We start from the raw sequence: 23,641 nt of genomic DNA, 5'->3' as shown, positions 1-23,641 counted from the left end.
CGCTTGTGACCAAAAGAATGTATCCTGGCACGAAATCATAAATACACATTTATTCTCCTGAAAGGTAACACTGACAGTGTCCTATGTAACTGATAAATGTAGGGGAGGCTACTTAGAAGTACTAAATGCCGTTCAAACCCCTAATTTACACTATCTCTAGCCTTCGTGAAGCCATATAAGACTCAGGAGCCGGAGTTCCCTAAAGCACTGTCCGTTTCTAACAAACAAAATACAAAATGATGGAGAAAGGGAGAAATAATTTCGACTAGCCCTCGTACCAAAAACATTTCTATCGTTTCCGGCTGGAAAGCCAAACGCAGGATGGTTTTGCCCGGCAGAGTCGGGCCATAGCAGCCAGCGCTCCCCTTGCCGGGCCCGCCCGCCCCACCTGCCGCCCGCCCGCCCCGCGCAGAGGGGCGTGCCACATGCTGCCCGCCAGCTCTCACCGCCAGGTCCGGGTGGCCGCGGTCGCGGTGGGACACGGCTCGGATGACCCCCGCCCGCCAGCCGCGCCCGCAGCCGCTCTGCCCGCGCTCCGGACGCGCGTCCTCGCCGGCCGCCACGCACAGGAACCGCTTCCCCACCAGCTCGGGCCGCGTCTCCACCGCCATGGCCGCCACTGCGCCGGGGACGAGCGCAGCCCGCTCCTACCGGCCGCCCATGCCGAGGAGCCGACCGCAGGCGAGGCGGCCCGCGAGCGAGAGCGCCCCTGCACGCTCGACGACCCGGAGCCGCGCCGCCCACGACCTCACGCGCGGCCCACAGGCAAACTGACAGGAATGAGCGCGCGGCCGCTCAGGCGGCCGGTACCCCTCCGCCCCTCCGGCCGCGCCGCGTGTCCTTCCGCGGGCGGGGGAGTGGGGGTCGGCGTCGGCGGGCGCGCCAAGTAGTGCCGCCCACGGACTGCGCTGCGGCCTCGAGAGGTGGCCGCCGAGGGACAGCAGCCAGGCTGCTTCTGCCGCTCCGTCTGCGCCCCCTCGGAGGGGCGAGTGCGGGGACGGGGCTCGGCTCCCACGCGCGGTCGCAGAGCCAACTCCCGGAGGTCCGCATGTCAGGAGCGACGGCCGTGCGAACACATAGCGCCGTCGTCAAGGAGCCCGGATCCCCGCGCGGCCCCGGGCGAGCCGCGCCGCCCACCCCACCGCGCCCCCTCGGCGGCCCGCGGCTCTAAACCAGCATTCCTCCCGGCGGCAATTCTAATTCCGTGTTGGAGCAGTTCGGAGATTTACACCTCGTGCCGCCTTCTTACAGGAACGCTAGACACTCCACCGCGAGCTGTTACCGACATCCTTAAATTTCACAAACTGTCTCAGAGCCAACCCGAGTACTCCGCGTACTAGAACATAGGTAATAAAACGGAAAGCTCCAGAGTCAGTTACTGGAAAAGACCACGGAAAGAAAAGAATCTTAGCCAATCACACTTGAAGAAAATAAATGATGGTTTTACTTCCCGTCCAATCACAACAGGACTTTATAACCCAGACAAAGACAGCTAGGAATTCCTCTTCTGATCGCTCCTCAGTTCTCACAGGCAAGTCTCTCTTTCAAGATAGCAGTGAGAAGTTTGACGACCGCTATGCTTGTATTTTAAAGATCTGTGAAAACGGGAATCAAAATTCAATCTGCCGTTTTCCAGGGATTATCATCTTCAAAAATTCATCTAATCCTATAAAAATCTTTTCCTCCCCCCCATGCTTTCTGAAAACCCTTACAATAGCACTGAGTGCTTACAATAAATACAAAAGACATATCTGTAGACCATTTAAACTAAACTGTTAAAGCTACAGACAGACAGTGGCGGTGGGAGAGTTGGAAACTCTCAAAGTCAGTTGAATAGATCAGCTCAGGGCTGAAGAGATGGCTCTGCGGTTAAGACTGCTCTCCCAGAGGTCCTGAGTTCAATTCCCAGCAACCACATGGTGGCTCACAACCATCTATAATGGGCATCTGATGCTAGGAAAACTGCACAAATCTGCATGCTGTCGGCTCTGGATTCCTTCATTCCCACCTAAGGTTAGTAAGCCCAATAAAACAAGCCACTGAAAGAGTGCAGCACATATAAAGATGTTTAAACGGAGTCTCATATTCAAATACCAACCATCAGTGATCTCCCTGCTTTATAACTTGCAGCACAAAGTAATCATTAAAGGAAATTGGGGCTGGGGACAGACGGTGCTGCTGGGTGGCAAAGCACTTGCCTACTTGGTGGGAAGGTCTGGGTTGGGGTCCCAGTGTGGGTGAAGTCTTTTTGTTGTTGTTTCTCTTTTATTTTTTAAAGAAGACTGCTTAATCCCCAACTGTCAATGACACCATACTACTACAAGGAAAACAGTCCATTAAAAAGCATGTAAAGACAACGAAAGCAACACTCTGGAGAGAAACAGCTTTCCCAGGCCACAGATCCCCACAGCAGCATTTCTTACTAGCTAATCATGGGGCTTATCTGAGCGCACGCTCTTGCTTTTCTCAAGTGTATGCCACCACAGGCAGCTTTAATACATTTAATGTACTTGAGAATTACAGCTCAAATTTTCTCCTACAACCCCAATACTACAGCCGACATTTAGGTTTTATGCTAGTCTACCTTGAGAAACTTGATTTTTTTTTTTTCCCCAAAAGAATAGACCTTAAAAGTTTTTGTATTGTTTTGTTTTTCAATTTCTTTGCTGGCGTTTTGTTTTGTTTTAAGGAGTAGGTATATTGTTTAATTTTACTAGCAAATCCTAACTATAAATAATATGGAATTAAAAGTGTTAACATGAGATTTCAAACCTTGGATTCAGTCGTCATGGGTCACACGCCCACCTAGCAGAGGAGCCTGCAGGCTTGTCTGTGAGGGTTAACCTAGATTAGAGGTGTTAGGCCATCTTTTCTGTAGGCAGAGGAGCCCACCGACTAGGGAGGGAGGGAGGAACACTCATTTCCTGAGCCTGACTGTGGGTGCCTGATGTTCCTGGCATTCTTGCCATCATGCCCTCCCTACACCATGGACTGTGTAGCCATGACTGTGGGATGAAGGGAGGGAGGACTCTTTCACCATCACTCTGCTTCTGTCAAGGTATTTTGTCACAGTAACAGGAAAAGCAACTAAATACCCTTAAAATACTCTTGTTTTTCATTTACGATTTTCCTTATTTTATAAAGACCCCTTGAGTTCCAGGCCAGCATGGTCTACAGAGCAAGCTCTGCTCCCAGCATCTATGAGCCTATTATGAAATGGATTAATAGATGGATACAGTGCAATCAATGTCTTTTCTCCTTTAGTCTTTTTCTTCTTTGGAGACAAGTTCTCTTCCCTATGTAGGCCAGGCTGGCCTGAACTTGGGATCCTCCTGCTTCAGCCTCCTAAATACAGGCTTTGAGGTGATACACCACCATACACATACCTTTTCTTACTCCAACCGAAGAGAACTCAGAATTTCTAAATCAAGAGTTGTGATTCAGAGTTCCTGTTCTGCCTACGTGCTCTTGCTGCCTTCATGTCACGCTGCATTATCCCATTTCACCAGACCTAACAGTGCTAAAAATACCTTTAAGCATGGGCTGCAGCAGAAATGCCTGGCTGTTCCATTAGAATATGAAAAGAACGGATATAAGGATTTATAATTCCCAAGCAAAGCCTTGATTTCTTTAGCAAACTACCAATCTGATACAAACTCCAAAGCCAGTCTCTGGGAGCCTATACAAACACCTGCCTACTGTCAGCCTTCCAAGGAGAGCAGCCTCATCTCTGCAGGAGCCAACATAAGAGTCTGATTTCTGTCTTCTTGGGGGTGGGGGTAATACAAAAGGAAGAAAGGAAGGAATAACCCACAAGCAATCTCGACTGAGCTTCTAATTGTGCATTCTCTACTGATGGTCACTACTTTCTATTTCTAGTGTGGCTGGCTGCACAGGAACCCAGGACTTACTAACTTCCTCATTTAGACTTGGCTTTTAATAATAAAGTACTAGAAAGTTAGAATCTATAAATAACAAGACAAAATTCCTACTCTGCTCAAGAGGAACCCCAAGAAAAAAGGAATGGAAACAAAGGATGGAACACACGAAGCAACTCTCTCCAGGGTGTCTTCCAGCAAGTTCTCTACAGACACCCTCCCAGAAATGCTCCAACTATTAACTGCCACCAAAACAAAACAAGCCACATGCAAATTCTCACTCCACAAACAGGTCTGGTTCCTGCAGGGCCATATTTCTACTGAACCCACAAGCTCCCTCTGCCCTGTGCTGGTCAGAGCTAAAAGTCCTGAGCCTAGTTCTGTCCATAAACAAAATCACTGAGGTAAGAATTTATATTCAAGCTATAAATGAGTTGCTGGAGACAAGGCTTGGCGATTAAAAGGACCCAGGTTCAATTACCAACACACCCACTGTGTGGCTCACAACCATCTGTAACTCTAGTGCTACGGGAGTCAATGCCCTCTTCTGGCCTCCAAAGATACCAGGCATGAACAGGGTGCACATACATATATGCAGGCCAAATACTCATATACATAAATTCTACCTAACTCAAGAATCTAAAGGTGTTAACTCTGCTCCATAAATCAGCTCTCCAGATGAAATGGGACCTCTTTACATACTGGAGGCCCTCTGCAATCAGAGCTCTGAGGTACACTGCTAAAATTAATGCAATTGGTTTGAAGGAACAAAACCAAAACAAAACCTAGCAGGGAAATATAGTCATCTTCAGTGACTGCTTCCTTGATTACATGTAATGAGATTTATAACCTACTGCAAAACACAAATATGTAATAAAAACAAATTAGTCCGTATAAAGGAAACGCACTGTGTACTAGCGCCACATGGGCTTCACTACTGCAAATTACTTATTCAATTAAAGAGAGTAGATAAGGCACTTCAATACCAGAGCTTGTATTTACAGAAGCTGGGACCTGGAAGGTCTGGGCTTCACTTTAGACTCAGCTAGCACTATAACTATTGAACCTCAAAAATATTTTAACTACAGACTTAAAATTCAATCAACATATTTGTTAATATTCAGTTACTGGGAAGCACATTGTGATGTTAATATTAAATAACCAGAATCGTTTTTAACAAAATACGTCTCAAATTCGGCAAAACAGGTCATTTCATTCCAAAAAAGATGTAGCCAGGTGGGCTGGAGAGATGGCTCAACAGTTAAGAGCACTGACTGCTCTTCCAGAGGACCCAGGGTTCAGTTCCCAGCCCATCTCCCACCAACTATTGAAAACTTGCTCTTCAAGGTCATCATCTCTAAAACACCCAGGCTGAAGAAATCTGAAGTGCTCTAAGGCTTTTGGGTCATTCAGCAATCAGCAAATTGTACTCCTGTCTCATGCCAAATCCAAACCCGAAAAATGCTCAGTGACTAGGTAGCCCTTTTCACCTGTCTGCATTACTGTGAGCTGCCTAACACTTGCCAGGTTCATTTTTCCCAAGTGGCTCAGATATATAGAGCTGTCCTTAGTGCACTCACACTAACAACAGACCCACACTGCATAACCAAGCAGGTACTTTTTAGAGACTTTTAAAATACATTCATTATGTATTGAGAGTGAGTGGCATGTATTGGCCCTTGAGCAGATCTGTTAATAATAATGCCTATTAACTGTACGGCTTCGTGGGCGTCCCTGCGACCCTTTCGAGCATTCTCGTAGTGTACGTTGGTGGTGCTGCTCCTACCCTCTGCTAGGCACACCCACTCCCTACTTTCCGCCTAGGAAACTAGATACTCAATTTCTTTTTTTCTGAGTCTGACTTAGTGCGCTGGAACAGTGCTCTCCAGTTGCAGTCACCCCTCTGCAGGTCACTTGGCCTCGTTCTTTACAGACAGATAGTGTCACAGGTGAGTTCATCTTATTCTTTGTTCCTTCTTCTGTCATCAGGGATATTCCACATGGCAGCTATGACTAGAGAGAAAATAAACTGGGACACGCAGGGATCTCTTCTGAGCACTTGCTTCATTCTGTCTGGGTACATACCCTGTCACGGGAGGCTGCTATATATTTTTTAACTTTTTAAAGAACCTCCATTCTTCTGGCTGTGTGGCTATACTCATCTGCATCTCTGCCTGCAGTATACAAAGGTTCTTTCTCTGCACATTCTTTTCAACCTTTGTTGTACTTTGTGTTGTTCTGATAAACAGCCATTCTAACTACGATGAAGTACTATGACATCACAACTGTGATTTGCATTTCCCTAACAGTGTGATGGCAGAGTATTTTTAATGTGACATATTTATTCAGGCCATCTTCCCATGATGTCATTAGCATTAAACTAATTGCTATTCTGCTTTAACGTTTTTTGAGTTCTTACGGATTCTAGGTATCACATTCGTCAGGAGTCTGACAGACACTGAAGACTGTCTCTTAAGCTTTTCAGTCTGCCATAATGCCATCTAAACAATGGATTTGTAAACAACAATGGAGAATTTTGCTCTCCAAGATTGGTGGTAAAACTATTCCATTAAAAACAAAATCAGAACTAGCCTAAAATGACCAGTCTCTCACAGGTAAAGTTACACTTAGAACCTCTGATTTAGTGTAACTTCATATCCTTCTTTATGAATAGTAGCTTTAAAATCCTTTGCCAGCAAATATTCTTACTGTAAAAAAATATATTAAGATGGATAGTTTCATTTGCTTGTATATGTAAATGTACACAGTTTAATTTTTTTTTTACATTCACATAACAATATATAGTCAAGAACCTTATTTTGTAGCTTTGGGTCATACCTAAAAATACAGCAGGCAGAGCCTTTGGTGTTTTCTCTAGTCATATTGTACTTTCAAATTTTATGCTTAAAAGTTGAAGTTTGTTAATGATTCTCTTAGGAAAAAAACCTAGAACCAATCTAGTACCATCCATACATAAGCCCAACAAAGACTGGAGGACAGAACTATAGTGGGGGACACTCTATCCCATGCAGAAAGGAACACTCTCTATGGTTGTTTGATTTTTTTTTTACTCCTCCCCCACCCCCTCCACTTAAAACCAAAATTCCTTGAGAGCAATGAAGCACTTTTCTTTACTGAATTGTGTCAGGAGTTACTCAGGAATGTCAGAAAGCGCATGGAACTAGTGAACGCTACTTGAAAAGGTTCATGTAGTTGTGGTCAAAGACCCTGACCTCATTAGTTTTCATACTGAATATAAAAGCATTTCTAATTAAATTCCTCCAAAATTATTCACAGTATCTAGTGCTGAGGGAAACTACTTTTCTGCAAAGGAAGACTAGAGTCCTAAGTCTAAAGAAGAAGCAGATTACAAGGAAAGAGAAAAACACAGCCTGCACAAACCCAACCCTGACCCAGGACAACAGCAAGGACTCAGTTCCCACCACTGCAAACCTCAACATCTCCAAGTAGATCATGCACAGCACTCTACCACTAGAACTACAGAACGAAGCCTCTAAGACCCTTTCTGGATACAGATGTGCAAGCCAGTCCAAGAAAGACAATAGGGGCAGCGTCAGAGCTTTCTAGCACATCTCTGACACCCACTGATGAGGCGCTGGAGTCAACCAGACTCCCCTCCCCCACATTCAGAAACATGGCTGAAATCCAAACAAACTTTTGATAGAAATCTTTGTCAGAAGGAAACACAATCCAGACGAACTCAAGAGACCAGCCAAATTTCCACACCAACCATCACAGGATTTAAAATAATTATGAATGATAACAGGCAATTATGCTCACAATGAGATAAAAACAATGAGAAAAGAGCTACGCGAATCAAGCTTTAAACCAGGAAGCTGATCGCTGAGAATGAAGGCAACAGGAACAAAAACACCGAAACTGAAGGCTTCGCTTGCAACTTGCTTACCTTGAAATCAGGTTTTACGGGAAAAAGCAGGGATAAAGTCTTTATTCTTTCTTGTTATCTATGTTTTCAGAATAATAAAGTGGTGGTCTACCATCCTCCAAAACTGATGCCTACTTCTTCACCTCAAGTTTTCTTTCTCAGTACTACTAAATCGTGTGATCTTGCTGACTTCTGTGGAAATAGACATGATGGTAATATATTCAGAATTTGACATATTCTCGTATACTGAGAACTTTTGAAACTTAAAAGGTAAGACTGTGGAATGCTGTCCTCTCAAAGCACAGCTGTCAGCCTCTTGAACTATCATGAGATGAGGTCACCTTTAATAGACCTGCCCAAGTCCACCATTAACTTCCCACCACTGAGTAGAAAGGGGACCGTGAGGCCCCTCCCTCCCCAACGATTTATAAACAGTTAACAGCTGGTTAGGAGGTGGGGTTCATAAGGCTCTACCCTCCTGATGCCTGGCCCATAACCAAGGATTTGTAGACAGTTAACAGTTGCTGGTAGGGAGAGGCTCACAAGCCTCCCCAGCATTTACAGGCAGTTAACACTAACTGGGGGCGGGGCTCATCCGGCTCCGCCCCAATCATGAGGCCCCGCCCCCTATGGAATTATAAACAAGGGTGCTGGGGGAGGAGCTTACGAGGCTCCACCCCCCCCCCAAGGTCTTAGAGGTGGTTGGCAGTTGCCAGGACAGAAAAACCTCACAAAGTCCCCCAGGATTTCCCAGGCAGTTAACAGTTACTAGGAGGTATTTGTTTGTTTTTCCTCAGCACCCATACCCAAAGGCCCATGCTTCTGTATATAACCCCAATTTTACACACTAATTCCCAAACTCCACTTGGGTGGAATCCTTTCTTATGTGGAGTGAACAGACATATGTTAATTCTCCTTAAATATAAGTTCACACAACACATAATAATGTTAAGAAAAGCTCAGGCTCTGGGAAACCTAGCATTCTGAATGGCGAACAAAGGAAGAGCTCCAAGAAACTCCAGCTAACCTGGAATCCTGCCTAACATACACAAACCCTCTTCCCTAGAACCAGATGCTCCCAACCTCTTGGTTTCCTTTGGCATAGACAGATATACGTTTATAGGGGACAGTTAGTGACACTGCTGTATGCAGAATTTTAGGGGGGCAAAACAATGATACACTAATGCCTACATCCCAGGTGAAACGCATCATCTCCAGAACTGACTGCAGACACACCATCCTGCCTGCGTTTAGACTTTCCTGCGGTAGCTGGGAAATATTCCTGAAGGATGTTTGGGGAGCTGAAGAGTCGGCTCACTTGCTTCTCCTCTTCCAGGGGACCTGGGGTTTGGTTCCCCGCACTCTACCAGGCAGACCACAACTGCCTGGAACTCCAGCTGTAAGGGATTTGACTCCCTCTCCTGGCCTCCACGGACACGCTAGCACATATGTGGTAAACACACACACACAATTAAAAATATTTTGGCAACTTAAAGTTTGTTGAGAATTACTACTATGTAGCATTGGCTGGGCTGGAACCAGCTATATAGACCAGGCTGGCCTCCAGCTCAGAACTTAGCCTGCTGCTGTCTTCCAAATACTGGGACTAAAGGCATGAGCCACCATACCGAAGCCAAAACATAATCTCAAAATTTACCTTAATTTTGCTAGTAGCCCAGTAAGATGGCTCAGCAAGTAAAGCCATAACATGTATACATACACACACACACAACAAATTTTAACTTTTTTTAGTTGTTCCTCATGTAAAGATCACTAAGGCACAAGCCTGACAACCACTTAGGTGCCCTCTGACCTCCATACAGGCATGGGGTGCACGCACACACAGTAAGTGTGATACAAATTCCAATCTGGGACTTAGCACCGACATGAAGGTATTAAATGGGTAGACACAACACACAACACATAGGAGGGGCCTCCAACCCACAAGGCTGGAGGAGTGAGCAGGGAATATGTGGCCTTATTAAAGCATGCAAACGCGGCAAACAAGTAGAGAGTTTCACTGTTTGTTTTTACGAATGTCCTGATGCATGCGTGTGCTTATGTCTGTCAGACTGTATGCCTGTGGAATGGGGCAGAGGCTGCACACCTAGGCCTGGGCAGAGAGACCAGAAGGAGGCACTGGATCCCTGGGAGCTGGAGTTACAAGCATGACACCCAGCTAGTTAACTTGGGGATGTGAGTCCTCGAGTTTACACAGAAAGCAACCTCTCTAGCTCCCAGAAGTGCCATGCCGAAGTGAAACAGGAGGTATTACTGGAGCTGGGACAGTTAGTGGGACCGGGGGGTGGGGGGGGTGGGGGGGGAGAGGGGGACACAGGAAGAAAGGTACAGGTGAGAGTGGTGAAGAGGAAGGTAGTGTATCAGTGGGTACTGGTGCATCATGACAAAGTGAGACAGGTCTTACAAGGTGTGAATCTTACAACGAAAGGCAAGCGGAACTTGAACATGTCTTTGAGCCAACTAAGCAAAGAAATGAGAGATGCATGTAGAACAATAGATCAGATGAGAGAGGACTAGCTAGTTGAAACTGATAACTTACTCTCACTTGAAATTTTAACGGTACTCACCACAGGCAATCAAAATATATGAGCCTGTCTGTGTGGGTAGTGTTAGTGGAGCGCACCTTTAGTCCCAGGACTCAGAGGGCAGAGGCAAGTCTGCGTCTGAGGCCAGCCTTGACTACACAGTGAGACCTCATCTCAAAGAGCCCACATGTCTCCACCTACAAAAACCATCCACTCCTGGGGCTGGAGAGATGGCTCAGTGGTTAAGAGCACTGACTGCTCTTCCAGAGGTCCTGAGCTCAATTCCCAGCACCCACACGGTGGCTCACACCCATTCTCTCTTACTACATGCCCCCACACGGCGGCTCCCTTTCTCTTGTGTTAATCACATTCCCCTCATTTTCTCCAGACCCCCAAGTCAGTATTACCCTAACTAACACGCGGCTGATTCACCTCACACAAAAAGCATCAGTCCTCTTGTCACTTCTGGCATTCACTGTACCTGTCATCAGATGACCCAATGGGCTAGTCACTACAGGAAACTCGTTACACCTTTTCTGTTATGATAGCCATGACAGAGACAGGCCGCCTTGCAGAACGAAGGCCACAGAATTCCTTAAATGCTAACCCAGGATTCAAATTCATGGCTCATATCACAACCTTTAGAGAGGACAGATTTACAGCCTCTATTTTATCTCTGATGTCAAGGTCATCTACTACAAATACGGAGTAAAATGAATGAGGTTGGATTCCTAAGAGGGAGGAGGGATCCAAAGATGTTCATGGGACTTCAGGTAACAGACCGTGAAGGTAGAAAATGCAAAAAATTTTACAGTGTGAAGGATCCAAGATGCCAGCAAGGACAGAGTGGACCCTTGTTGCTGCCCGAGGGCTGATATTCCATCAGTGAGGGCCACTGCTGCTGAGCATACAGGCTGGAAACTCAGAGTGCATCCATGAAGTAACCAGCTACCGGGGAAGACAGTGATGGTCCAACAACCTCCAGAGCCTTCCTATGCCAGGGCAGGCTGTCTGTCTTACATGCCAAGAAAAGTTGCCACGAACGGAGCAAATCCCAAAGGACAAGCAGCTGAGCTGAATTAGGGCAGGAGCAGGAGGCAGAGGCCTTGGCAGCTACTGCCGTGGCCCTGGGGCAGTGTTCCGCCAGCTTGCCAGCCAAGCACCACTACGTTGTAAAAGTGAAGTAGGATCAAGAATATTTCACGTTTATCGACTCATTTATTCCATGCTTGACATTTATAAGAAAGGTTTACTCTTCCAATATGGAGAACACAAAGAAACTGAGAGACAGAGGTAAAAAAAAAAAAAAAAATGTGTGCAGCCACACCATGGGCTGCAGAGCTGGGGGTCAGAGAATGACCTCATTCCAAATCCATGCTTTTATGAACTGACACACCAATAGCCATGAGTGTACGTATACACACACACACACACACACACACACACACACACACACACACACACGAGATGGGAATTAGCCTACTGGTTACACAGTCTCAGTAGGCTACAGCCACCACCCAGAGTAAGATAGGGGAACGTTTGCTTTGGCTGATGTAAGCCTGCTTCCACACAGCACAGTGGCAACCTACCAGACCTACAGAGCTCCTCACCAGGAGCCTCCAGCTGGCTTTAGCCCTCCTCAGTTTTTTAACCATTTCCTCCCTCTCCACTTAATCGGCCTCCCGGAAACCTGAGACTGTAGTGTGTTAATACTCTATGTGGCATTTTAACATAAAGAGGACTAAGGCACTGCAGAGACCTCCCATACTTCTCTCTGTTCTTTCAGTCACCAGGCCATTACTTCATAGAGAACTGCTTAGACTAAACAGAAGAGGAAGAAAGCAAGCACCGGGACTTCAGGTTTCTTATTCCTCTCTGTGGCCTACGAGGAAGGAGGATAAATGCGGGGGAGTGGGGGACGACTAAGTTATTTTCCTTTGGGGGTGGGGGGTGGGGAGTGGGTGCCACTAAGTTATTTTCCTATAGCCCACTGGTCTCAACTTCATTATCCTCCTGCCTCAGCCTTCTAAGGTTTGGGATTGCAGACCTGTACCACCAGGCCCAGATTTTGTCTCTGCCATGAAGAGGCCCTTTACTGCAGCTGAAGATCTGCTTTAGCGTTCAGAGGCAACACCTACACAGGCACCGCTCTATTTCAGTCGCTGGGGAACCTTGAAGATTATTTCCCAGATCAACTCCACTTAACAAGCAGCCTCAGGGGAAAAGGAAGTCAGAACTCCAGACTCTGCAGACAAATAAGGCAACTGCGAGAAAGCACAGAGAGCAAATCTCCTTCAGTGAGAGTCCCAAGAGGAAGCTCCACTGCCAAGTTCAAAAAACAAAAGAGCTTATTTGTCACAAGGGGGATTCCATTCTAAACGGGGGTGGGGGGGGTGGAGACCGACCCCAACCAAGCAGATAGCACACTCCTGCTTGATTCCCTTGTCCTTATAGCAAATACCTTTTAAACCACATTAAACCATAATGATCATGTTTTCTTTCGTTGACAAGCCAAACGGAGGTTCTTTCCCATGCAAACCAAATGTGAATATCAAATTAGCCAAGGCCAGAAAAAAAATTGTTAAAACCTACAATGGAGATTCAAGAACGCAATGGGGGTGGGGGGTGGGGGAGCTGGAGAGATGGCTTAGTGGTTAGGAGCGCTGGCTGCTCTTCCAGAGGTCCTGAGTTCAATTCCCAGCAACCACATGGTGGCTCACAACCATCTGTAATGGGATCTGATGCCCTCTTCTGGTGTGTCTGAGGACAGCTACAGTGTACTAATATGCATTAAATAAATAGATTTTTTAAAAAAAGAATGCAATGAGATAAATAAGAAATGATGCTTTAAACTGGGCAGCTGCATGGCACAGCTTTTAGTCCTGGCACCCAGGAGGCAGATAGATGCAGGTGTATCCCAGGAGGCCAACCTGGTCTACAGAGTGAGTTCCAGGACAGCCAGGGTTTGTTACACATAGAAACCCTGTCTCTACTCACCCCTCCCTGCAAAAGAAAAGATGCAATCCTTTAAAATGTAACAAAAGGAGGCTGGAGAGACTGTTCCAGAGGACCTGGGCACAGTTCCCAGCACCAATATGGCAGTTCAACCACAGGGGTTTTTTGTTTGTTTGTTTAACTCCAGCTCCAGAGTATCTAACACCCTCTTCTGGCCTCCACAAGCAGACCACTCTGCTGCACAGATATACATACAGGCAAAAAAACCATACATATGTAATAATTTTTAATGTAATAAAATGGAGAAATGCATGTTATATTCCAAGTTCCAGATGCTATCACACAAAACATCCATACGAACACAACAATTTTTTTAATGTAAGAAAAAGGAAAAACGTATATTATGTTCCAAATTCCAGGTGCTACCTACAAAATGCAGATGATGAAGGCAAAAAAAGCAACCCAGAAAGCCCGGCACAGTTTGCTTGAAGACTCAACAGTCACAAGGTCCACAGGCTGACAGCCACAGCTAATGGTCACATGTTCCGGTGTAGCTACAAAGGGAGAACCGGAAGCCTGAGCTCTCTCCGTTTCTTGTTTTAGCGTCACCCTTCCTAGCCTCTTTTCCTCGGGAGCTGGAAACTCGGGGATACATTTACTTCGCAGCTGTTGTTTTGTTTTATGGGAGACATGGTGTTTCAGGCTGGCTTGGAAATTCTGCTGAGGTTATACTCAACCTTTTAACGGTGTATTTACAGCAGAAAAATCTAAGTGGACTCTGTTAAAATCTAGGTTAAATTAGAAGCTATTTTTAAGTAGGAAAAAATATATATACTATTAAAATAATATTCAACAGCACCTAAGAGAAAAAAAAGTTCTACTTTCACCTATAAATTAATTTCTGACCAGGCCATTTTTATGGCCCAGGTAAGTGGCCACTATAAATGGAAGTAATGAGCTCACACAAAGCCAGGAGGAGGAAGGCAAAGCTAGAATTTCCCAAGATGACTTTAAGAGAATTTTCTAGGGCAGAGAGATGGCCCAACATATACAGAAGTCACTCACTGCCAAGCCTGTCAACCTGCAGTGGACCCTGCATGGGAGGGAGAACCTCAACACACACACACACACACACACACACACACACACACACACACACACACGGTGCAGTACACACAAGTCCTGACACTTGTTCCTGAAGCACAGTTTAGAGACAGACAGTATTTTTCTTTTCTTTTCTTTTTATTTTTAGGTTTTTTTAATTAGATATTTTCTTTATATACATTACTCTTTTTTTAAGATTTATTTATCATTATATCTAAGTACACTGTAGTTGTCCTCAGTGCTCTTAACCACTGAGCCATCTCTCCAGCCCTCTTTATATACATTTCAAATTTCAAATGCTATCCGGGAAGTTCCCTATACCTTCCCCCCGCCCTGCTCCCCTACCCACTCACTTCCACTTCGTGGCCCTGGCGTTCCCCTGTACAGAGGCAGGCCCCTGGTCTTGCATATAAAGTTTGCAAGACCAAGGGGCCTGCCTCTCTTCCCAATGATGGCCGACTAGGCCATCTTCTGCTACATATGCAGCTAGAGACAGGAGCTCTGGGGGTACTGGTTAGTTCATATTGTTGTTCCACCTATAGGGTTGCAGACCCCTTCAGCTCCTTAGGTGCTTTCTCTAGCTTCTCCATTGGGGGTCCTGTTCCATCTTGTAGATGACTGTGAGCATCCACTTCTGTGTTTGCCAGGCACTGGCATAGCCTCAAACGAGACAGCTATACCAGGGTCCCTTCAGCAAAATTGTGCTGGCATATGCAATAGTGGAGGGTATTTTTCTTTCAATGGGGGAGGGCAGTCAAACAATAACAAGGACAGGCAGGAGTGGGGTGCTGTCATGACACACCACAGAAACACAAACACACACTTACTTCCTGAGGCCATTCATTAAAAAAAAAAAAAAAAAATCAAGTTTCAAGGACTGTAACCCATCTGTGCTGCCTCAATCCATGTCCGATCAAGGGAACAGTGATTTAAGAAAATGGTTAACTGATTTCAAGTCTGTGTGAAGACATTTACAAAGATGTTTCCTCATGTCAAACTCAAGCACAAGACCAGAGACGAAAAGAAAAGAGGCAAGAAAGAGAGAGAAGGAACGAGAGTCTGAACTCAAGAGGAGTGAAAGAGAGCTGAGTCAATGCACTCTGAAGACCCCTGTGTGCACTCCAGGGTTCCTGCTCCCCAGAGAGACATTCTAATTTTTGCCTATATAAAAACCACCAGCTCTTCCGGGGCTCAAGCAATTGAATGCCTGCATTCAATCAAGATAACTCCGCATGCACAGTGCTAGGCTAGCAAGAAGGGCAATGCCCAGGTTCACAGAGTAACTGAGGAAACCAGACGATCAACTCTACAGTCACAGCCGAGTCTGGCCATAATAAAAATCACACATACGTTGGGCTAGCCCCTACTCTAAACACATCAAAGCAGTAATTCCTCAAGAAGAGGCTGCTAACTTGCCCTTGACTGCAAACCACCCCTCCAACATCAACATCAGGAAGTGGTCTGGCAGGACTGAGAAGCGCTCACTCCAAAATCCTCATAGTCACTCCACGACAATGCTTGTAACCACTTCACAGATTAGACTGTTGTTGTTCTAGCTGCTCTGTTGGTTTTTTGAGACAGGGTCTCTCTATGTAGCCCTGGCTGCCCTGGAGTTCACTCTAGAGAGACCAGGCTGGCCTCGAACTCAGAGCCATCTGTCTCTGCCTCCAGAGTGCTGGGAATGAAAGGTGTGCATTGCCAGGCCTACCCTTCAAGTTTACTGTTGAAAGCACACTGTAAGAAGACAGGCATGGCGGTCTCTATAATAAAAACGCCACATTACTCAGCACAGTGAAACCCCACACGCTGTTCCTCAAATGTCAATGAAACAACCTGACACACAGCCAGGCTTGAATCTGATGGACACCCAGAATGAAGCCACAGGCACCAGATCTGAGGCAGGCAGAGTGTCAAGGCCTGAGTAAAAGAGCAACCGTGACCACTCCTCTGACCTCCCATCCTTAGACAACAGCCTCAAACAGGGCCTCGAATATATGAGGGGCAACCTCCTGTTTAATATTAAATCAACTTTTATGCCCCTAGTAAAATAGAAGATGTCAACATTTTAACCCTTCTGAAAAACGTTTACCTTTATAAGAGTTGTGGTGGTCACGCTGTCTCTTCACAGCAAGGAAACCCAAACTAAAACACTTGCTATCATCTCAGACTTGAAACTTCCAAAGCGCACAGGAATACACGAGACTCACTTAGAGCTCCTTTGGCTCCAGTCAAAGCATGACGTCATTCACACACATTCAAACTGCACACTCCGTACAGATCCCGGTGACCTGTCTATATGCCACACACACACCAAAAAGTAAGAAGAGTGTATTACAGAGCTTACCTCATACGTAAGTTACTCAGAATAATGGCTGCACAGCATAGTCTGCTGCGTGACTAACAGGCATGAACAGGCTAAGATCTCAGCCCCTACTGACTCTTTCCTCACCCCCTTTCCCAGCACTCTCAGGAGGATCCCATCTGAGGCAGATACACGCAAAGCTGCAGGGCCGTTGGAATGGCATACCTCTTGCTTCCTTCTGATCTTTCGGATAACTATGTCCTTTCCATCCAGAAATACATCATTTACAGATTCCTCAACTTTCCCTGCCATTCTCTCTCCACTGATAATAAAACGCCTGGGTTCTTTCTGCCCGGCCAGAAAGCCACTCTAGTCTCCAGGGAGAAACTTTCTCCTCCGCCCAGGGTCCAGGAAAACTTTGTGGTTCAGAGAAAGCAGCCTACCCCTTCCTCCGGCTGAGCATCAAGGTGGTCTTCACATTTCTAGCTGCAAGCCCCATGAGCCCTAAACTGCATAAGGAAACAGGCCAACCGCCCATCAACAAATGTACAGGGTCCCGCTAACTAGTGTCCTGCCAACCCTGCTGCCAGCACCTAGCGGCGAGATCTTGGGCAGTAATCATCTTGTATAGCTGCAAATAACTGTATTTCCTCTGCTCTTGGCCCACGGCAATCAGCTCCAGTCCCAACCCTAAACTTAAGTCAAACGTATAAGTAAAACTTATTGAAGACCAAGGAGAACAAGGTAGTTATTGATGAAAACTCGCAGCCTTCATATCAAATGAAAACACATTTTTAACCCCCCAACCACAAAAGTATAACGGAAAAATAAATTAAAAAAAAAAAAAAAAAAGACCAACCTGAATGAAATCTTCTAGATTTCATCTGTACCTGGAGTTACGGGTGGTTGTGGGCTACCATGCACGTGTTAGGATACAACCCTGAGTCCTCTGCAGGAGCAGTGAGTGCTCTTCATCACTGAGCCATCTCTCCCAGACCCCCTTATTTCCTTCTAAATAACACTAAATCTAAGGCCCTGTACAAACTTAAGTAATTTTCCTACAGATGGGACCACTTTTCCATCAAATTTCCACTCACCAACAAAATCGCCTGGTAACGCGCTTTCCGTTGTTAGAGCAGGAGGAAGAGGGGAAGAAAGGCAACAGAGAAAGAAGCACACCGGTTCAGTGCACATGCTGCTGTCATACTGTGTGCACAGGGAATGCGGCAGCATGCATTCCAGTCAAGGGACAGTTTCTAGTTGATTCTCTTCTCACCATGGGTTCCCAGATTACAGCTCAGGTCACTTGGACAGCCAACACTGACCTCACCTCACCAGCCCAAGTCCAGCGAGATGGCTTACAGGGTAAAGGTCTTTAGCTGACAACCTGACTGTCAAGTCTGACAACCTGAGTTTGAACCCGGAATGCAAATGGTGGGAAGAGGAGGGCTTCTGAGTCGTCCTCTGATATACATACACATGCACAGAAATCAAATAGAAAAAAAAAAATGAAATAAAGTTAGTAAAAAGTCCATATACCCATGTCAGGTACCCCCAAAACCCCAGCAGCTCCTTACTGCAGAGCAGTAATGCACTGAGTACTGAAGGAGGCCTATTGCCATCGCCCTATGCGCAGGGAAAGCACAGCGGTGTCTTTTACTTAACATAGGATATAAGTGTTCACAACCTTCCAGTCCTCAGCTCCCCCTCCACCCGCCACCGCCACTGTAAAACAGTCTTTGCTAAACTTTCTTTCTTTCTTCCTTTCTTCCTTTCTTTCTTTCTTTCTTTCTTTCTTTCTTTCTTTGCTGTTTGTTTTTTGGCATTCACGGAAACAGACACAAATTTTGGAAGTAAAAACATCAAAGTCTGGGCTGCGTGTGCAGCTCAATGGTACTGGCAGTGGCTGGAGATGAAGCCTCACAATACCATAGGCTACCACGAGCTATCACAGGCTACCAAGAGCTACCATCACAGTGGCCTAGGGAGCTGTTTTCAAAGACTTCTACTCAAGTGAGGATGGGATTCCTGACTTTACCGCAGGAAAGAATTTCAGAATGAAACCAAGCGAGGCAGATGTTTTTCAAAAGGAGAATTAATGCCAATTTACGTATAAAGTTAATAGAGAGGAGCATGGAAGAAAGCTAAGTGACAAGCCTGGGGTGGATATGAGTGTCTTCCCTCTGAGAATCAAGCAAGTCACATTTAGATGTCGTAGCAGTGGCCGTCTATAGGATTTGGTGACATCTTGAAGTGCTGTCAGGAAACATTTCACCATTTCCGGCCAATGAGATTCTGAGATGGTGCTGGAGGGGCTGTGGTAGGAATATAGGCAGATAGCACAAGCCCAGGTCACGAGCCGGGTCACAAGTGCAGCACAAGGTGCCCTTACTGTAAACAGAGAGTTTTTAATTCCTAGAAGACTGTAGGTTTACAGCTGAGAAAGGAGAGTGGGTCATAAAGGCTTTGGCCTGAAGCACAGCTCATGGCTATCTTAACATCCTTATTTGAAAAGTCTTTATATAAAAGAAAGTCTGTACAACAACCTCCATAGCAAATGCTGATCAGTGAGCTGGAATTCTCAGCTGCAGAGACTTCAAACTCCGGAGAAAGGGGGTTTCTTCCCCTTCTCCTCTCACCCCCTCTTTCTCTCGTACCTCCATTGAGCCCTTGACTAGCATGTGCAAGGCCCTGAGTTTGATCCCATGCACTGCGTTAAGTAAAATAAAAATTTAAATTGGGGTTCAGGTCCAAATTCTGCGAGATCATTCAGAGAACGAGACAACCATTGCTTCTTACGGACCATGCATCGGGCAATATGCCAAGAGCTAAAAGGCATTATTATCTAGAGAGAGCTCAAATCACTCACCGTGAAGTAGCGCCATCACATGCACTTTGCAAATGGTACTGGGTCTGAAGAGCCCAGCAAACAAACCCAGCTCCTGGAGGATGGCGCCCTGAGGACAGAGGGCCTGGGAAATGAATGGGCCTTGGGCAGCCAGGTTCCAAGAGCTCACACCCACCGTTAATCCTTCAGAAATCTACAGGAGATAATAGCCACTTAGCTGTCTTAGGGCAGTAACTAGAACAAGGTTCTGTTCCGGCTTGGGGCTTTTAGTTCAACTTAGGTCAATTCGGTATAGACAGCAAACTGTACTCTCACTGCAATCTTTACTTTAAAAAAAAAAAAAAGGGAAATCATTAATGATTAAAGGTCTTTGACAAAAGGCACGGTTGTACTGCAGGGCTGGGAGCAGGAGAGCAATCAGGAGACCCTTTCTGTGAAGCCTGGGAGACAGCGGACAGATGAGCTAGGTGATCTGCAGAGATTTGTCAGCACAGCACTGCTCCACACCAAAGTCTTCTTCACCCACCCTAAGCCCTGTCCAATCCCTCTGCCACCCTCCTCATCCCACACCCCGGCTGCAGGCGAGCTGCATGAAGACAGCACAAGGTGACCCATGTTTGTTTGTTCTTTGTTGCAAACCCTGAGTGTTCGGTTGGCTCCCACCTTGACTCTAATTCTTCTGGCTGTTAACCAACCTGCTCTCTGACAAGCAGGCAATCTTCTCAGCAGCTCCTGGAACTACCTGGTCTCCAGCAGAGCCTTCTCTGAAATCCAGATCATTCTGAAATGGATTCAAGAGGTATCGGTGCTCTATGTCCTGTTCCCCCAGCCTGCCTCCTCAGTAAGTCCCACTTGAACTGCTAAAAGCCACACTCTGCCAAGACATTAGACTGGTTGGTCCATGACCGCTGATTTGGGTTCTATTCAGCACTTTTTGCTTGATTTGATAAATTGTGCCCTGAGGGCAAACGCCATGGGATCATGAACAGCCTGCTTCTGCGCCTTCTCTGGTATAAATAGCCATTCAAAATCCTAAGGCTGGGTGTGTACAGGCACTGAGACCAAAACAGTGAAACAGGACAGACAACATTCCTGAAGTAACAACCTACAGCATAATTGGAGGAAGAGGAGACAATAAGAACAGAAGCTTACAATGGAGTAAGGTAATCCATTCGAGGCTAGGTGAGATTGGGTAATTGGTGACAGAGATGCCTTGGAATCTGGACCACACTAAGAAGACAGTCTGAGGAGCAGTGTTTAGTCAGAGTCTCCAGCTGAACTTGCCAGGTGCTCGTCTTGAAACAGGGAACAGCGAAGGCCCCAGGGAAGGAAGTACAATGCTAGGTTCACAGGATCAGGAAGAGGGCAGAGAGATAGTAACCCATCAATTTTGGAAACACAAGGAGATCAGTGCACACGGGGTTCTGTGAGCCAAGATAGAATCTAACCAGAGCCTGGGGAAGCCACAGGTCATGGAAGAGGGTAAGCGGCAGGACCCTCTCACGTATGTACCGGAAAGCCCACTCTGCTTGCTGTGCCAGGCAACCAGGAGGCTGTGGACGAGAAGACCAGCTGATTAAGAAACGTAGAATTAATGACAGAGAGCAAGAGAAATGAGGTCACATCACGATACACAATTTCCTTTTTTCCATCCATGGTTTCTGGCCCCCAAGGCAGGGCCACAGAGACTCTAATCTTTCCCACCCTTTCTGCCTTAAGCTGCTCACACCGCTCCCCCCTGTGCCCACCCCCTGCTGACAGTGGGTTGTAGCATCTCCTCGATACAGAGGCCCTACCCATACCGGCTAAAAAGAAATACTGACAGACAGCCAAGAAAGTTAAAGCAGACAGTCTCTGGAGCAGGGTCTTCTCCCAGACTACAGCCAGGGAACTACCTCTATCTTTATGCATCTTGACATGGCTGTCCACACTTCAAACATTACAATGCAAGGACGTCTTAAGAGCGGACAGCACTGGGGAGTCTCTAAATAATAGACTCAGCTGGCACAGAAGGGCATGGTGCCCTTTCCCATACTTTACCTTAGGCCTTTTTCTATCCTTTAGGTTTTTTGGGTTTGGGGGGGGGTGTTTTTGTTTTTTTTTTGTTTTTAGAGATAGGGTTTCTCTGTGTAGCCCTGGCTGTCCTGGAACTCACTCTGTAGACCACGCTGGTCTTGAACTCAGAAATCCACCTGCCTCTGACTCCCAAGTGCTGGGATTAAAGGCGTGCCCCACCACTGCCCGGCTGGCCTTTTTCTCTTTGCAAGCAACTGATAACACTGAGATTCTGAGCTGCCAGGGGTATCTACTGAGCACGGGAAGAACCTGGCAGGGGCTGACGCAACACAAGTCAGCTGGGGCGGGGAGAGAGTAGTGAAAAAGAAAAGGGCACGGAGAAGAGACGCAAGTAGCTGAATGGGTCTCACAACCTGACAGACAGGGTGAAGGGGACGTCTACACACCCAGCCTGCGACCTGTGCTGGTAAACATCCAGCCTGTGACCTGTGCAATCTGACAGTGCCAACTGGACTAGCAGACTCCTGGCTAGTGCCTGCTGTAGAACCGACTGCTGCTAGCCCTTCTGTGTCTGGCCCCCCCCCCCCCCCGGCCCCGCACACTACAGCTCTTTTTACCTGTTCTATTTTCCCCCGTAGGAGACCCAGGCTCACCTTTTTGGAGCAGCTGAGGTTTGTTCCTTCAAAAAGAACAGTTTCTCCCTTCCTTTTTAATTTCCTCAAATCAGTATATGTGGCATACTACCCTGGCAGTCGTCACTAGCTGCCCATATGCTCCTTCCTTTTTCTATAGTTGAGAGTATGTGCCTCCCAAATTCCATGGTCTCTCTGTTGCCAAGGCTGCCTGGGTTATGTGCGATGGACTGTTACACATCTCTATGACCGTGTACACCTACCAAGAGTTCTCATGCGTTTCCGTGTTGAGTTCTCTTAGTAATTTATAAATAATCCCCTTAAGGCAAACAATCTAAAGTATGGCCTTTAATGTATGCGGATATACTTTTGGCCTGTGCTAGACCTGGTCCTAAACCCAGCCTTCCAGCCCTTAATCTTTCAAAGCATAACCGATGTTCTCCATTTCGCCTGGACTTTCTGATTTTGTTATTTCCTTTCTGTAGACCTCTGAAATAAGCTTCCTGGAACCCCAAATGACTGTTACACAAGTGACAGAGGTTTTGACTTTCATCTGCAGAAAGTGAAGTGGTCTCGAGATTACTGGGACGACCAGGAAACAAGGCAAACTGGGGTGTGTAAGGCACATCCTGCCATCAAGAAGCTTAACATCTGCTGGAATGAATGGCGTTATGTTTGAATCTGGAATGTTCTTGCCAGGCAGGCTCAGGTGTTAGAGCTTGGTCTCCAGCTGATGGTACTAGGGGCAGGAGGTTAAAACTTGGGGAGTTGGGGGAGGGGAGGCCAAGGATGGACCTGACTTTAAAGAATACTATGACCCTGGCCTACCTCTTCCCCTCCTCCCAAGAAGTGGAGACGTGAACGGCTCTGGGGAGCAGGTGCCCAGCCATGAAGCTCTGCCTCAGGCAGGCACAGGAAAAAAATCAAGCAGGGTGACCCTGGATGAGACCTCTGAACCTCCCTTTGAGGTGACTTTTCAATTATTTTGTCAGAGTGACAGCTGGCGGGACACAGATGGCAGCCATTCAGGGTCGACAGTTTGTTTTTATTCTTTTATGTTTTGGGTTCTGGGAGTCAAGATGGGGGTCTTAGACATGCTCCGTGCGGGTTCTGCCGCCGGCCTATCTATCCCCCTGCGGTTTATTTTTAGAATAGGATGTGCTACTTGACACATGTCATAGACATTTACGTATGTAGCTGAGGCAAAACAGAACATCAGCAGCAACAGATGTTCCAAACATCCAAGGCAACAATCAGTGAGCGGGATGAAAAGAATACACTCGACACCGACAACCTTACACAGCAGAGGAAACCGAGGGACCAGGATTACAAACAAAAGTGGGTAAGTCTCCAGACCCCAGTATTAAAAACTGAGAAAACAAGGAGGTGCGGAGACTTCCTATAAAGGTATGAGAGAGATGCAGGGTCTCTCTCCAGTGGTTCTCAGACAGAG

The 23,641-nt window shown here is 46.5% G+C and overlaps 1 protein-coding gene and 1 long non-coding RNA gene across 24 annotated transcripts in view; one reads left to right on the top strand and one right to left on the bottom strand.

Moving 5' to 3' along the window:
* The window catches only part of Jmjd1c (jumonji domain containing 1C), a 159,976-nt gene that overhangs the window by 128,458 nt on the left and 7,877 nt on the right, over positions 1 to 23,641 (bottom strand). For 9 of the 23 annotated variants that reach the window (XR_001779409.2, XR_001779410.2, XR_001779408.2 and 6 more), the window contains exon 1: positions 447 to 7,177. The exons of 12 other annotated variants lie outside the window; for them this stretch is intronic. Coding sequence is in view for 7 of the 11 variants with exons in the window: in XM_006513035.4 (XP_006513098.1) it covers positions 447 to 611 (165 nt within the window). In the remaining 4 variants the exon portion in view is untranslated. Of the gene's footprint in view, positions 1 to 446; positions 7,178 to 23,641 lie in introns of those variants that run through there. 2 more of the 23 variants (XM_030244811.1, NM_207221.3) reach the window with 2 other exon arrangements.
* Positions 4,220 to 7,336, top strand: Gm46228. Its single transcript, XR_001779789.2, has 2 exons — positions 4,220 to 4,282; positions 7,176 to 7,336. It is a non-coding gene; the product is annotated as a predicted gene, 46228 (long non-coding RNA).

This window comes from Mus musculus, chromosome 10, assembly GCF_000001635.26.
Source record: "Mus musculus strain C57BL/6J chromosome 10, GRCm38.p6 C57BL/6J".
In the NCBI taxonomy this organism is placed as follows: Eukaryota; Metazoa; Chordata; class Mammalia; order Rodentia; family Muridae; genus Mus; species Mus musculus.
Note: the sequence above shows the minus strand (reverse complement) of the source record. Positions and strands in the feature narration are given on the sequence as shown.